The sequence below is a fragment of the Ambystoma mexicanum genome, chromosome 6p (assembly GCF_040938575.1).
Source record: "Ambystoma mexicanum isolate Mex_15411 chromosome 6p, UKY_AmexF1_1, whole genome shotgun sequence".
NCBI lineage: Eukaryota > Metazoa > Chordata > Amphibia > Caudata > Ambystomatidae > Ambystoma > Ambystoma mexicanum.
The window spans coordinates 941,875,942-941,892,320 of record NC_090935.1 but is presented as its reverse complement, the minus strand read 5'-3'; the positions used below and the strand labels follow the sequence as shown (position 1 = coordinate 941,892,320).

The window sequence follows — 16,379 nt, the reverse complement described above, 5'->3', positions numbered from 1 at the left end:
CTGCATTATAAATCGGGAATGTACCCATAAGCTGCTCCTGAGATGGTAATACCCTCCGGCCCGTCTACATCACTTTAAGCGATCCCTTGACCCTCAGTGGTGGCGTAAGTGCGGACAGCCAGGATCATACTTCCACATGTGGTGGTCGTGTCCCACCATTCAATCTTTCTGGGACCAATGCATCTATGCTATAGAAGACATTACCCACGTGATGATCCCCAGGGACCAGGAAATCATCTTGTTAGGGTCCCCAGCTCCAAGGGCTTACCCAAGGACTGGGAGACCAGCCAACCTCCTCACACAGCTTTTGCTGGCCGTGAAAATTACAATTGCCTGCACCTGGAAGACTACAGAGGGTCCCTTAATGACTCTCTGGTTGATCAAACTCTGGGACATTTTAGTTGCAGAAAAAGTTACAGCAGCCAAGGCCAGCCTCCTACACCAGTTCGCAAATATCTGGGCCCCTCTTCTGGACTATGATCGAAACTTCGCGGCGATGACCCACAAACCCTGATCGACCCGATGGGCCCTATGATCGGACACTGAGCGAATGACAGACGGGTCCGCCCAACTAGGCGCAGAGGAGGCGGATCTGTAGCTCGGGGTGGGGGGCTGGAATGGGAGGGGAAAGCCTTGGGCATCCTGGATACGACTCACTCAGTCTTCCTGAACTAGAATTCGAGGTCATTCTGTATTTAATGTATGCTTGTTCTGTTTTGATCTGTGCAACCGGTTTAAAATAAACATGTTAAAAGGTGGAGCCCTCTTCTTAAAGAGCAAAATGATACCAAGTACCCATTATCAGTATCAACTTGAAGGCTCTATTTGGCAAAATAAAGCAAGAAATCCCAACAGAAGAGGTTGAGCAGGTTAAAGGATCCAGGAGGTTTGCACATTACCAAGCCGAAAAAGGTGCCATTGTGGACAAAAGAAGCATATTGAGAACTTTGCCAGACAAGTCCCACTACATTTGCCTCATCCTTCCAGCAGACAAGAATGAAATCTGAGAGAACTCATGGGGAGGAACACCCCACCTTGGGACAAGTACGACCACCTAGGGCATAGGCCCTCAGTTGTTGTCACACCCAACATTCTCTGCCCCCCCCTTCCATCACAAACCCCTTTCTTGAAGATAAACATATGTACTAATATAATACCTTCGCTACAGCCTCGGTAGAAAAGACGAGGAAGATAACAGAAGATGTGAAAAGTACTGGTCAGGCAACTACTGGTACGAGGTGGCCCAGAGGAGGCATAAAGATGTAAATGTCAAAAGGAACAAAGGACTTTCCGCCTGGAGGAGCTGGCAACAAAGTGTACGGAGAGACAAAAACTATACAATCTGTCAAGTCCAGCTGGGCCAAGCCAGCCCCAGAGTAGCGAGAGGCGAGGAATCTGCCAAATGTTGGGAGTCCAGAAGCAGCAAAGACCAGAGACTGGAGGATGCAAGCGGGAAGCACAAAGTGTTTCCAGGGAGCCAGACGCAGCAGATCCAAGGAACAGTGCCAGAAGGCGAGGCAGTGGCGTGTCCTCCAGCAGGGTGTGTACCGTGTGGTGCCCAATGACACAGACTGCAGGGAGCCTACAGATGCAGAAACGCAGCAAAACCACCAAAGTCCACGGGGAGCCAGGAAAAGACAGACTTCAGTCCCTGGAAGAACCTGCGCCGTGCAAGCAGCTCCCAACAGGTAACGGGAGGCACGGGCATACTGGTGGGGACAAGGGAAGAGTCTGGGGGTGTCCGCTCCTATCCATCAACGTGGTGGAGCCTCAAAGTGGGCCAAGAAGGGTCAGGGATCCTATAACGAATAGAGAGTGCATCCAATGAGTACTTTCTCATCTCAGTAGGGACAGCAAAACAACTAAAATAGTTGAAAGAAGCAACAGAGGAGAACGATCTCCCCAGTGGCCACAGGAAGACCACTGAATACTGGATAAGGGTCGGGAACCCAAAGCAAAGTGCAATACAGCATACAGAAAACCTTCCTCAATTCAGTGACCAGAGTATTGTCACTGAAACTCATAGAAATAGTTGATACACTAAGAGCCTGTGAACAGAGCCCAACAGAATGACCAAGCTGGCAGGAGTTAAGAACATTACACGTTAAATGTCAAGAACCAGGGGAAGGGAGTCATTCACCCTTGTCCAAAGTGTGCAGACACTGTGATACATCCATAGACACAAGGAGAAGGGAGGCATTCTCCTGGTAAAGAATCTGAAAGCTGAATTAATATAGAAGTCAATAGAACATCAGAGGAAGGGAGTGCGACGAATCTCAGGATGTCATCACTGCTTCCATGGGGGGGTCCTTCCTATGAGGACAGGGAGATGAGGTCGCTACCCGACAGTCCCCCTGGGGTTGGTACTCAGCGGGTGGATCTCTTGGGGACAGAAACCACCTATGGGACGAAGGACAACACCATGGGCAATGGACAGTATAAATTCCCTACACCCCAACCTCCCTCACCCTATTATTCTGCACAAGACATAATAGCCCCACAAACTTCCATATATGTCTGCAGAATAGACATGTTCACTTTCCCAAGAAACAACAGTGAGGAATAAAGACCTCATTACTGAGACCAGACAAAAAGAAACTAATAAGGAGTAAAGACCTCACTACTGAGACGAGGAAGAGGCACGGATCCATGTGGCAGGCTGAGCAGAACCAAGATGCGCAGACTAGATGCCCTAGAACGGCCAATAGCATTCATATCATAAAAAAGGGATGAAGGACTGGGAAGAAGGAGAAGCCCTCCCAAGAGAAGACTTCCCACGAGGAAGCAAGAGATTCAAATCCCAGTGGCTGTAGAGGAGACGGGACGCTGACAGTACTTAGGATGGGATGGTTACCCTTATGGTAGAAGCGTACCCAGAAGCTCAGTCGCTGATGAACACCTAGGGAAGCAGGAGCCTGAGCTCACATCCAGAGGGGAAGCCTGGAGCACATGTAGAAACCGAGACACATAGCTCACAGGCCGGAAGTCAGCGCAAAGCCACCACAATCGCTGGGACCAGTAGAACGAAGCCGAGAAGGCCCCAAGCACCCACAAACAAACGAAGATCGACGGTAATTTCTTCAGCGATGTCTGGGAGGCTGGGACAGTTGGCAGGATGACTAGGAAAAGGGAGAAGCACGAAGGTGAGTCTGGGCCCCCCACCCACAAACCTAATCAAGGCCTCCAAAGCAATCCTACTAGTCACAGTAGCTGGCAGGATAGCACACCATGTTGGCAGAGGCCAACAAAGTAGAAGTAGTAGTATCAAAACAAGAAGACCACAATAACCCATGCAGAGAGAGCAAAAGCAATCTTCATAATCGCAGCACCTGGCAGGATAGTACACCAGCTAGGCTATAACCAACAAAAAAGTAGTAGTAGCAAAACAAGAAGACAACAATTAAAGAAAAGGCGAATCTGGGATTCACAACCATATAGAGAGAGAGCCAAAGGAATCTTCATACTCACAGTACGCAGGAGAGTATACCAGGTTGGCTGTGACCAACAAAGTAGTAGTTATCAAGCAAGAAAGAAAATACAATCTGAAAGTAAAGAAAAGGCAAAGCCTGGGTCTCACTCACATATGAGAAGGAGCTAAGGCACTCTTCAAACACACAGTACCTATCAGGAAAGTGTACCAGGTTGGCTGCAAAACCAAGGAGAAGACGAGAGGAAACAAGAACATAATCTTCATAATCACAGTGCCTGAGAGAACGAGAGCCAAGTGGTTTGTGAGATATACTGGGAAGAAACTAGGGAAAGGGAAGCCATCTCCCTAGTAATCTTGAACAGACAATATCAGAGACATTTTCGAACACAAAGGGGAAAGACCCTCATTGGACGTTCAGAGGGCAAGACAACCTGGGAGTACGGTTGTCCTTTCTTTTGGAGTTTGTTTTGCAAGTCGGAAAAGAACTTTGAGATTAAACAAGATTGCCCCTTTCATATTAGTTTAAGTTCTTAGTGTGAAGGCTGGAAATAGAATTTTTGACACAACAGCGATTTTTTTTCCTTTGGACTATTCTGACAGAATCCTTACAATATTATTTTGAAGAAGGGAAACTCCTCCAAGTATTCGGGGTATAAAGGTATTCCTCCAACCTTTACTGTTTGATAAAAGTCTCTTATCTGTGTGTCAATCGCCTCCTTCCACACCCTTACAGGAGTCATTCCACCTGGCTTGTGCCTTTTTGTAAAGAGAACTACTCAGTACCAGGAGAAGGGAGGCATTCTCCTTGTTGAAATCGTTTGTGTTTGAACTGTGCCAGGAGAAGGGAGACATTCTCTTGGACTTTTTCAACTACACTGTATACCAGGAGAAGGGAGTCATCCTCCTGGTGGAAGACTTCACTTTATTTAGCATTCTTAGGTTCAAAGTGTAAGGGATAGAAGTAGGGTTTTTGGACATGGAAGGTGCATATTATTTGACAGACATTCCAATACTTTCTTAGTTTTAGGTTGAGGCAGGGAATCTCCTCAGAGTTAGGGATAGATAGGTTTCTTTGTGGTATATAAAAATAAAGGTTTATAACCAAAACCATGCCACCTCTTGGTCCACCTCATACTTTTTACACGAGGGCTCTGTAATCATCTAATGTAATGATAGCACAGTGTGCCACCTAATAGGAAAGACCAGACTCTCCTAGTAGAGCAGTCAGGCTGAACTTAAGGAGGGAGGCAGGATACAATGGCGGTATAATTACTCCAATAGGCAGCACAAAAGAATACACCACACTGGTTTATTGAAATAATATACACTTTATTTCTGAGGTTACACATACAATATGTATGATGGTGAAAAATAAGTAATCGAGTGAATTTCACACGTAGCAGAGCATATTGTAGGAAAAATCAGTAAATGGCCACTTAAGGCACAACTCATTCTTTACCCTAAAATGAAAGCCCCGTAGCTGGTGACAGACACAATACAGATAGACTCCCATGAATGAGTTAAAGAAAAGACCCCTAGAATATATTACACACAGTCATAATTACCAGTAGAATTCAAGGGTACCACACAGAACCTAGCACAGGTTTCCTCCTGGGATGGGGAGGAATATTAGGAGGGGAGTTTGGAGGGAAACCACACATTTTCAGCGATGCAGGGGAATAATGAAGGCAGCACCAAATCGATTGAATACAAATAAATCTGTCTTTTTTGTGTGTGACCTTCAATATTCGACATCACATGGAACCAGTCCAGGTCTTTAGGGCTATACAACCTTTCAAATCCCCTCCCCCTTAATTTCAATTAATTTTAACCCACCTCGCTTCCCCGTTCCCAACATAAGACCCCCGCCACAACGTCTGATTGGTGCTGCTGGGGGTCACGGGACACAAACATCACTCTTACTGGAACTTCCCAGGGCAGCCTCGACAGCCAGCCAGCGAAGGGCAGTGGATAAGGGCAATGCCTGTTGGCCTGTTGGCTGGGTGGCCTGCAGTGCAGCCTCTTCCCCTATTCAGAGGGATGCAGAAAAGAGGGTAAGGGAAGGCACCAATTTAGTTCCCCCGGCTTTTGAATTTAGCCACACTATAACAGCTCTGATTTGGCGCCTGCTGCTTTTAAATTTAAGCCACATTAATTCTATGCTAACTTGGTTTCTGCTGCTTTTGAATATGGACACTTTAAGACTGTACTGATTAAGCCCCTGCTGCCCCCCGATTTAGCCACACTAAAACGGCACTAACTTGCTTTCTGCTTCTTTGAACTTAGCAACTGTATTTGGTTTAATCTTGGACACTTCTGAATTTGACTACTTTGGAGCTGTACTGGTCTGGTCTCCACTTCCTTCGAACCTCATTCTTTAAACTATACAGATTTGATTGCTGCTAATTTGAACATACGCGAGATGGAATGGTTAAAGTTTGAATTTCTGCCGCTCTCGTTTTTGGCACCCTGAACTCTGCTGCTTTCTGAATTTAACCAATTTAAACCCACTGGCTTCTACCCTGCGACTTTTGCTAAACCTGAAGCCTGATTTCTGGCTCTTTGCCATTTTGCACTTTAACTTTCTCCCCAAAAATCTCACTGGCTAGAATTCTGCCCCTCTGAACCTTGACATTTCTAACTTCTGCAGCTTTTTAACTAAGCCATCGCCAACCTTGTCAATAAGAACTTCGCCAACTAAAATCCGGTCACTTGATCTCCCTGTCTTTTGAACCTAGCCTTTGTGAACTTTGACTCTGAATCCGTACCTATGTGAATTTCCCTGCATTCCACAAACCCCTATGCTTCACCTCTCAAAATGTACTTTTTCCAAACCCTACTTCCCACGTACCTTACCAATACAAACAACGCCACCACTGAGTTTTGTCACTTTGAACCCTCCCACCTATAAAACTAGACACCTGGAATGATACCTCCTCAAACTTTAACATACTACTCTCTACGGCCTTAAATTTAGTCACCTTTTCAATCTTCATGACCACTGATCTTAAACACCTTGAACCTAAACTCCTCCAGCTGTGTCCCTTGGACCTCCGCGCCTGGAAAATCAACCTTACCCACTACAACCACAACCGCTTCACGAACCTCAGAAAACTCAAAAAACCACTCAACACAGAAGGGTTTTCGCCACTGTAACCAAAGAGTGTATGAGACCCTGACAAATGCACACCCTCCCCACCCTATTACCACAGCATAGCATGCACCACTGTGTTAAGACAACAAACACAATTGACTCAGTTATGTATATGCCCAACAACGTGGCATAACCAGTGTAATTAGAACCAACAGCTCCTATCAACATCAGCTATCCCGCAGACCCCCAACTAGGAAGCCTACCACCAGAACAGCTTAATGAAAAACAACATCAATAATCCACCAACGCACAACAATCCGAAACATCCATAACCACAAAGAGGACAAACAAGGATGGAAAACAGAATAAAAAAAGACAAAGGAAAACACACCCACACCAAACAACAAAAACTACCTACCGGAATTCACAACGCCTCTAAACCCCTACTAACCTCCCTAAATGAACCAAAGATCTGGACTAAGACATCATACATCTCCCGCTATCTCTCCACCTACAAGCCAGCCACACCAGAAATCAAACAGCCCACAACAAAGGGCCCAGGGAACACTAGAGAAGACCCCCCACTATACTATCAAACTACAGACCCCGACAACTGAGAAACATTATTGGAAAGGAACCTAGAAGAACAAGAGCGAGACTGGAGTCCCTCGCAACCCACACTTCTTGCATAACCAGACACTGGAATAAAGACCACCACGACAACCAAACAAAGTTACAATGACTCGGAACAGAGAAACCCATCACGCAACCTAATGGAACTCCTCAATGAAGGGGCAGATGACAGAACCGCACACCTGACAAACAGGATAGCCCAACAGAGTCGATGGACCAAGGAATGTCAATCCCACTGAAACACGAGAAATAACACGCAACAAAGAACAAACCAAACAGCACACACTATATTGCAAACCTACTCAACGTGCTATCTATGGCGATGCAAAACACAAACATGTACAACCTCCTAAGCAAAGGTGGCACGGGTGCTCTATTCTTCACAGAAACATGGCCTCAGCCAACTACAAAGTAATTGCCCATGAAGCCATGCCCGACAATTACAAACTATTACAATCTAACAGAGAAACTGGAAGAGGAATCGCTCGAACGCACATAAATCATGTCAGCTCCTCATCACTACCCTCAACAGACATAGAAGACTGCAAATCACTCCTAATCAACCTCAAGATCAATGACCAATTCAACTTACTCTCCCTTCCAATTTACAGACCACCCACTTATAACCCCAATTTTGCCATAACTAACATTTCCACAAATCAAAATACCATACTTTTTCTGGGAGACATCAACATCCGGTTTGAAAGAATAAAATGAAACCACAACAAACTCCCTCAGCGCCCTACTGGAAACTCTTCATCTCTAACAAATAGTCAGCAGACCCACTCACTGAGCTGCTGTACGAGGGAAGATTCCTACCTAGCAGAACGCTAAGGATGCACATCAAGTCCAAAATTCTGTCCCAATCATAAACAACTTACTGGCTCTACCACTTTAGAAAGCACCTAAATAGAAGGAAAGAGGGGAGGCTCGCACAATATCCTCGGTATGGGCTTCTGCCTGGGCCAACTTGTAATTGACTTTCTTTCAGTCTCACAGGTCCTATAATGGTAAAGTCTACACAATCTCGATATACAGTCTCTTGGTTAAAATGATAATTAAGTTCTATGTGCGTTTCACTCTCGCCATGACAAAGAAAACGGTTTCATGTTTTACTTTTCTCAGGTTTTCTTTCAAATGACAAAAACCCTTCAGGAGTACTCGAAAAGACACCACTCAGCCTCCCGCCTTCATGGCACTGGGACTCCCCAAAGTTCTGTGGCTCTTTGGTAGTGATCTTGTTCCTCAATCACTATATTTAACTTAGGGTGTCTGACTGCTTGGCTATTACAGGTTCCTGTGGCCTCGTGCACCCTGCTGCAGAGCATTCACTTTCATTTCACTCTGTTTCCCATAGGACATATGTCCGTCCGTCTTTAGTAGCCTTGTCAGGTATTCCAGCCTTGATATACAGTGTTCGTATCTCTTCGACTGTTTTAGCGGGCTATATGCCAGTTAGCTTCTCAAGTTCTGATGCTTTTGACGGCTATTCCAGCTGTGACATACAATGTTCATATCTCTTTCACTCTGCTTTAGTGGAGCACTGTGCCTGTTCCATTCTCTCAGTTTCTCGTGCCTGTGTCGGTTTCGGTACACCCGGGTTCCTTTTCGGTCTCTGGTCTCGGCATCAGTTGCTAGGTACCAGGCCCACCACTGCTCTTCAGTGTTCGTGCCACCAGAGAAGATGGTTTTCTTTCCGTCTTGTCTCTTCACCTGACTGGAGCCTCTTGCTCTTTCAAAGCACCCGCCATCCTGGCTCCACAACTGGACGTGGCTCTGCCCCTCCAGGACATCGTGAGGCTCGCCTCTGAGTAGCAGTTGCTCTCCTCCCTCCCTGGGAGGCTCGCCTCCATTCAAAGTCTGCTCTCTCCTTATACAAGTAATTGGAACAAAAGGAATGGTGTCAGTCTTCCTTGATCATGACATTCAATGCGACGTTCTGCATCACCTGAAGCCAATAGATTGAAAGAAGCATTTTTATTGATTATAGTCATAACAGGCGATGCCAAAGTCTAACATCCATATAGGCAGAAAGGGTGGTTTGTACTGGGAGTGATGTAATGGAATGGGAGTCCTTGTCTCCACAAGTGGAGTCATTCCCAGTGAGGTCCCACTTGCCCATACCACTTCGGAGGGTCTTGCTTAGCGGGCTCAGGCTTGGGTTGGAGGTGCTCTGTTAAAGAATTTCTGATTGCAAGCAATGCCAAGAAACATTTTTTCAAAGACAAGGAATCTTTCGGAGGAAGCTAACACCAGCACACCCCATCTATTGTTTTAAATCTTGAACGCTATGGTGACAGCAGAAGAGACACACTCTGGTGTTTCATTCAAAGGCAGTTCAATATTTTTACATGTTGCATTATTTTATTCTAACCAGTGCACTGCAATTAAAGACAATATATTTTTAAACAAGAACCTGAAGCCCTTGTCAACTATATTTTGAATCTGAGGAAAGCCAGCAACTTCTAAGTCAGCACTATAAGACACCTTACACTATGCTTATATTTACCTCACAGGCACTCTCATACAGGCAAATCAATTTTCTAAGCTAGGTTAGGGGACTTAATATGCGGTTCTTCAGGTTAATTAACATGAGATTCCCAAAAGAAAAGCCGAATACATATTTGGTATCATATTGAGAGAGCTTATTAGATCACCTCCAAAAGCTCTACATTATCCACGTGCATGTTGAACCCAGAGATCCCAGAAACACTGACTCAAATTATCTCTAAAATAAAGCGTCAATTTAACGGTCCATTAAAGTATTGAGGTAAAGGTTGTCCAGTTCACAAGTCAATTCACAGTTTAGGTGCCAGTGACACAAGCACAAATCTAGTTTTTCAGAGCATTCTGTTCTGGGATGCCCTTCTGGTAGCTCTACCAAAAAAACATACACTGGGGCACCAAATAACCAAGACAAGTCTATTTTGCATATTGTCATTTTATGATAAACCACACTGTTCCACCAACACAGTCCAAAATCAGGCTAAATGAAAACTGCAAAACTGTTAAAAAAAAAAACATGCAAATGTGCCACGTTACAAAACCCCAATGAAAATTTTCGAAATCTGTGTTTATTTCCTTACCTGCAATTGTGACCACCGCAAAGGCATTGGTAGATGCAAGCAGAGAGCGATGCTGCTAAAGAATGCATTACATGTATCTGAAAGAAAGAAAGTGATATGTATTGCGTTTTTAATCTGTGAGGGAAAAGAAAACTTCACACAATGACATAGGGACTGAGATAAAAAGTGAAAACGTGTCATAAATGGGAAGGAAATTAAAGGCTCAACTTGGACAATAATATAAAAACTGGTTGATAAATGTGAAAAGTGGTGTAGGAGAGGGTGGAGTCAAGTAGAAAGGAATAATATGACAGGGAACTAGGATCAGGCGTAAGGAAATGTGTGAAGAGGTGGGTTCTCAGATCAAAGGAAGTGGAGAGTCTTAGTTAGATGTAGAGTCATGGGGCATAGAGTGCGTACGTCTTTCACATTTGAGACAAGCGAATGTCAAACCCCTGGCCAACATGATGAAGGTTTTTAGAGCTGTTATATGCAGGGGAGAGAAGTGGGACTGCCAAGTATATTTTTGAGAACTGGACAAATGTGACCAGTGCTCAAACATGCTGCAGCATGGAACACCACGTTCCACGAAAAAAAGGAGAAATCAGGAAGACATTTCTGCTTTCAATGTAGGAGGGACTAATTGCTTGCACTGAAGTGTGGAATGTTTGCAGGTCATATTTAATGCTTGCATTTTTTTGTTTGGGATACTGTGACGAATCCAAGGATGCCGTCCCTTCTCCCCTACGGGGAGACATTTCCCATGGGGCCAGGGCGGTGCGTCCACAGTACAATAGTCCCCCTGGTGTTGCACCGAGGGTGCCGCTGCTCCGAGTGGCTTCCGCCTGCCCCGAACAGCATCCACTGACCGTTCCAGGAGAGGTTCGGCAACGCAACATCGCGGATGCATAGCCCGAGACGTGGGGACCCTCAAACTCCTCTGGTTCCCCCTCCATCAAGCCCCAGTGCTCCGGAGCCCCTCTGCACTCCAGCCAGAACGCCAATACAAATCCCTTTGCCCCTGGGGTGGGGTTGGCGCCGGACTCGGCCAAAGCACCCCAAGGCGGCCTGGCCACTCCCCTGAACGCACCTCGCGGGGCCCGGCAAAAACCCTCCTGAGTCGCGACCTTGGGGAAGGAGGCCCACCAAGTAACTGTGGGGGAGCGAGATGGAGGCCCTTTTGTTCGGTGGATCCACATTGTCATCAGCCCGAGTGCCTGGCCTGGCAAACACAGGTAAGCCGCGCTTCTCCCCTGGCCGTAAGGGGACCCAGGGGCACCTTGCACTCCCCAGTCCCCCATCCCCCGCACTCTGGCCGAAGTCCTGGCCCCGGGAGCCTGCAAGAATCTCCGCCAGGGCTGCCAGTGATCTTCCCTACGCAACCTACCGTCTGCTTGACGCACTCTCAGGAGCTCACAGCTACACTTCGCAAGTAAAGGGGTCCCTCTCTACACCCTCAACCCACCTCTCATCGGCACAAAGCTACAGTGGACACACCCAAGACCCTGGATCAGTGGCCCGGACCCACTCCTCCTCCTGAGCACGCTGCACCAGGATTCACCAAAAACAGAGGCTCCCCCGGGCAATCACATCTGGCGGGTGGGTCACCCTCTGGTTTGCAGCGGCTGCAGATAGCTTTTTCTACGACGCCGGGCCGGTGCAGTCACTTTTAGTCGAGATGTCCAGGAACAGAAATGGGGACAGCCCCATCCCCCCCAAAATGGCGAAGAAGAACCAGGAGGCTACTCTTGCGCAGCTCTGGGCCAGAGACATGGACAATGGGGGACCTCAAATTGCCGCCAGTGGGGGAGCAGAAGCTGGCGCAGAAACTAGAGAAGACGAACAGGAGAGACCGGTGACCAACTCCGCCCTCAAGGGCTTACTAGAGGAAATAATCAAAAAAATTACTAATGCAGGTCAAAAACAGATGGACGCAATAAGAGAAGACCTGGCAGTGGGAATCCAATAAATTAAAAGGGACATCAACAAGATCGAAGAAAGGGTGGACACCAAAGAGAGGGCTATTCAGGAGCTAAAGGAGGACACACGCAAAGCACACTGTTAGAAACGCTGGCAGTAGCAACCCATAACCTTGAAACAAGGGCCGAAGACCTTGTAAACAGGTCTAGTCGCTCCAACATACGGGTCAAAGATCTACCAGAGAGCATCCCGGACCAGGAACTGGCCCAAGACATAAGATCCATTTTCACTGACCTGGTCTGATTCCAACCGAACTTGGACATCCGCTTCGACAGAATTGATAGAGTGGACCCGAAGCACCAGGAACCAGGGGTAAGGCCAAGGGGTGTCCTGATTGCATTCCACAACTACACCCTGAAAGAGCTAATCCTGGAGAAAGCTACGAAATCGAACCAAATAACATACAATGGCGCTGAGATTCACCTGTACCAGGACATAGCGCAGGCCACACTAATCAGAAGACGGCGTACGGCCCCGGTCCCGAGGCATCTGCAGAACCAACAAGTCCGGTATAGGTGGCTGCACCCATTTACACTGAGCTTCAGCTGGCAGGGAAAACAAAGTAACAACATGCGAGGAGGGTGCAGCTATCCTGGGGATCGAGGAAGGCTCCCAACCACAGCGCCCTCCACTGCCCATCCAACCAGGCGTCCGGAGAACTTGGGAATGGACTACGATAGAACCCAGATGAAACAAAAAAGGAGGGCGACACCCGCCCCATGGAACCCTCCCCCAGGAGTGCACACTTCCAACTCGGGGCAAACCTAGTCACAGAGGGAATGATTCAGAATTAGAGGAGCTGGCCCCACAACTTTGTCATCCCTGAGGAGGGCATGTATCAATCTTTTTTTATAACAAATGTTATTGAATTTTTAATGCTACAATACAACAACATACATTACACAAAAATATAACTTTGCATACAGATGGTGGGGCAGTATGATGAGACACTGTATATATTTATTGGGCACTCCCTCGCTTGTCCTATTCGGGTTTTGACAGGTCGTGGTACGGTTCCTTGAGGTAGTGGCAGGGTTATGCATCATGGTCTATTGGTTCAGTCTATACATTTATTACATGGTTTGTTCCCACTTTCCCCATATTTTGTCTGCCTTGCCCGGGCAGCCTCTTGCTTGATAGATTCGGCGCTCCATTAGAATGCTAGCGTCTACGTCAGATATCCATTGGTCATAGTGGGGAGTGAGGATTCTGATAGCCTGCCTTCACATCTTTAAACATTGTTCCAAGAGTCCCGGGCTCACAAGGCAGTGCAGCAGGGTCATCATGTCTTACATTGGAGAGCCACAACCATGGCTTTCCCCCTCTCCCCATCAAGGGGAAGATTTGTGCTATGGAGGGAGTTATTTCCAGTCACCTGCCAGCAAAATGAAGTGCGAAAAATACAAGTACCAGAATCCTCAGAGCCAATTAACTTGTCACATCTGAAACAGAAATGCAGACCCGCCTGAAAAAACAAAGAAACTCAGCCTCCCTGAAGATTGATGAAGTCATGAAAACGTGCGTTAGGAGGAGAAGCTAAAGACTGGTAACAGAGCGCCTGCCTTCACATCTTTAAACACTTGCCACATCTTGGCCGGGTCGCATCAATGTTGTGAAGATGGTGGTCCTACCGCAAATCCTCTACCACTTCGTATCCCTCCTGATCCACGTACCGACAGGTTTCTTTAGGAATCTTCACAAGGTGGTGGATAGCTTCATATGGAACAAAAAACCTCTGAGGGTGGCGGCCAGGGTGATGAGAACTTCGGTCACAAAAGGGGGGCTGGGTGTGCCAGACTTCAGAGCATACTACACTGCAGCCCAAATAACGGTAATCAGGGAATGGCAAAGGGATGATAGGGGGAAGATCTGGAGGCCCATGGACAGGGCGATGGTGGGGGCAGAGCTAGAAGATGTGTTGTGGAAACCAAAGGTGGACAGAACGGTACAAATGTACTCGAGCCAGATCACGGAAACAGTGGGCAGAGCATGGTACTCTGCTGTAAAGACAGCCCACATCACCTCCTTTCCATCCCTCTACACACCACTGTTCGGAAACCCCCAATTTACCCCTGGCCTCTGGGCCTCCACATTCCAAGCATGGCAGCAAGATGGGTGCCACAGAGCAAGGGACATTGTCACTGACGCCCAGATCAAAACCTTTGAGCACTGTAAAGCAGAGTTTGGCCTGGGGAAAACTAACATCTCCCATACGCCCAGCTGAGGCACTCGCTGTCCCATCCAGTAATGAGAAAACGCAGTGACACGCAAGCTAACCCCATTCGAGAAATATATGTACACAGACTCAGGAGAGAAAAAAGTAGTAGCAAACATTTTCATAAAGGAGGGGGAGGCTCTACCGGCCAAGATGTACACTGGCAATTGGGACGCTGACACAGAACTACAATCGAGGCATCGAAATGGGTGAAACTATGGAGCTAGATACCGAAACTCACAAGAACGATCCAAATCCGGGAAATCTGGATGAAGCTCTTGACACAGTGGCATCTCACCCTGATCAGTCTCAACATGATCTATCCGGGTGCCTCACAGGAGTGCTGGAGGAAATGTGGACAGGCAGGCTCCTAGAGTCGTATATGGTGGTCCTGCCCGAAAATAACTCCATACTGGGAATCAATCCATGCAGCAAATGAACAGGTGTTGGAAATCAGCGACCTGGGAAACTGGGGCCTGGCCGTGATAGGGCTGAACGGGGCCCTGGAGAAAAAGTCTAAACCACGTCGGAAACTTTACATTATCATGGTGATGGCAGCAGCCCTGGTCCTAGCGTGCAAATGGAAGTCGGCGCATCCTCCACTGGAGCACGAATGAATAGCAAAACTATGGTCGCTCCTTGCAATGGAATGGTTAACGCACTCCCTGCAGGGAGATCATCTATAGTTTGACACAGACTGGTCGCCCCTAATCATCTATCTCAAGGACGGAGCTCACCAAACTTGGTGCCCGCGGGCTATGACCCTCCTGGGGATAATTCTCAACCAAGAAAATGAAGAAATATAACGCTCACCATTCTCAAAGTCCCAGTCCCTCTTTTGAAGGAGACCGCCCTAGAAGAGGCTGTTCTGCCCCAACATTATAGACTTTAAGGAATCGCTCTGGACCAGACCAGGATGGGAAGGGGGGAAGGGAGGGGTGGAGGGGCACTTGTTGATGTTGTTTGATTACAAAATGCCAATAAAAACGTATAAAAATAAATAAGAAAAAAACAATCAAGCTTCTCTGCATCCCAGAAGTGCGGAATCATGGAACTAAAAATACAGTCTAAGGGAGGAATAGTGATTCTGTTCATTCTGTAATCACATTAAAACATTCAAATAGAGATCCATCCAGATTCCCACCCCCCATTTACGTTACAAGCTTATGGTATTACCTACATGTTGTTATGGGCAATCAAGGACCTTGCCTTAGGCATTCTACTCCATGTGAGGTCATTTTCAAATGTCTCTGGTGATTTGACAGGGAGATACCCACTTACCAAAACTTTGCTCTCCTTTCTTAATGGGCTAGCCTTTGAAAGCCTTTCATGTCAATCAACCTCATTGCATTATCTGGTATATCTGTGCTGATGACCATCAATCTAATCCTAGGTTTCTAAATTGGTTCTCTGTACAATTTAGCCAAGGACAAGTATGCACTTGTTATATCTTCAATTAATTCTCTATTAACTGTCGAGGCTGGTTTAGTCCCGATTCTGACCACAAGGACGCCCCCTGTTGTCAGAATCCATAATCCAAGAAGTCCAGACCTACTTCTAAATTTATTGGAAGTGGAGGCGGCGATGACGACAGAAGAGTAACCCCAAATCCTGCAGAATAGGCTGCTACTAATGCTGATTTTGTAGTATAGACTTGTAAAAGATGTTCAATTGATAGTTTGTCAACCTAGCTTAGTTGATCATTCTGGATAGTTCTAATGTTTCCCTATTTTAGTGAAAGACTTCCCTGGGCACACAATATACGATTTGGAACAATTAACAACTAAGTTTCGTTCATTGGTACAAGATGCAGACTGCTCAGTCAGTTTCTGTAGAGATGACTGGGTATGCCCCATAAGGACTGCATCCTGTGCAAGGAAAGAATTGTGTACATTTATCATGGACATCCTTCACCGAGTTAATGTACAGACTAATCATTACTCCCATTCAGCAGAGTCCATA

The 16,379-nt window shown here is 46.7% G+C and overlaps 1 protein-coding gene across 2 annotated transcripts in view; it reads right to left on the bottom strand.

The window, feature by feature from the left end:
* The window catches only part of DMXL1 (Dmx like 1), a 1,868,248-nt gene that overhangs the window by 738,307 nt on the left and 1,113,562 nt on the right, over positions 1 to 16,379 (bottom strand). For both annotated transcript variants that reach the window (XM_069625559.1, XM_069625560.1), the window contains exon 26: positions 10,244 to 10,320. In XM_069625559.1, coding sequence (XP_069481660.1) covers positions 10,244 to 10,320 — 77 coding nt within the window. The remainder of the gene's footprint in view (positions 1 to 10,243; positions 10,321 to 16,379) is intronic.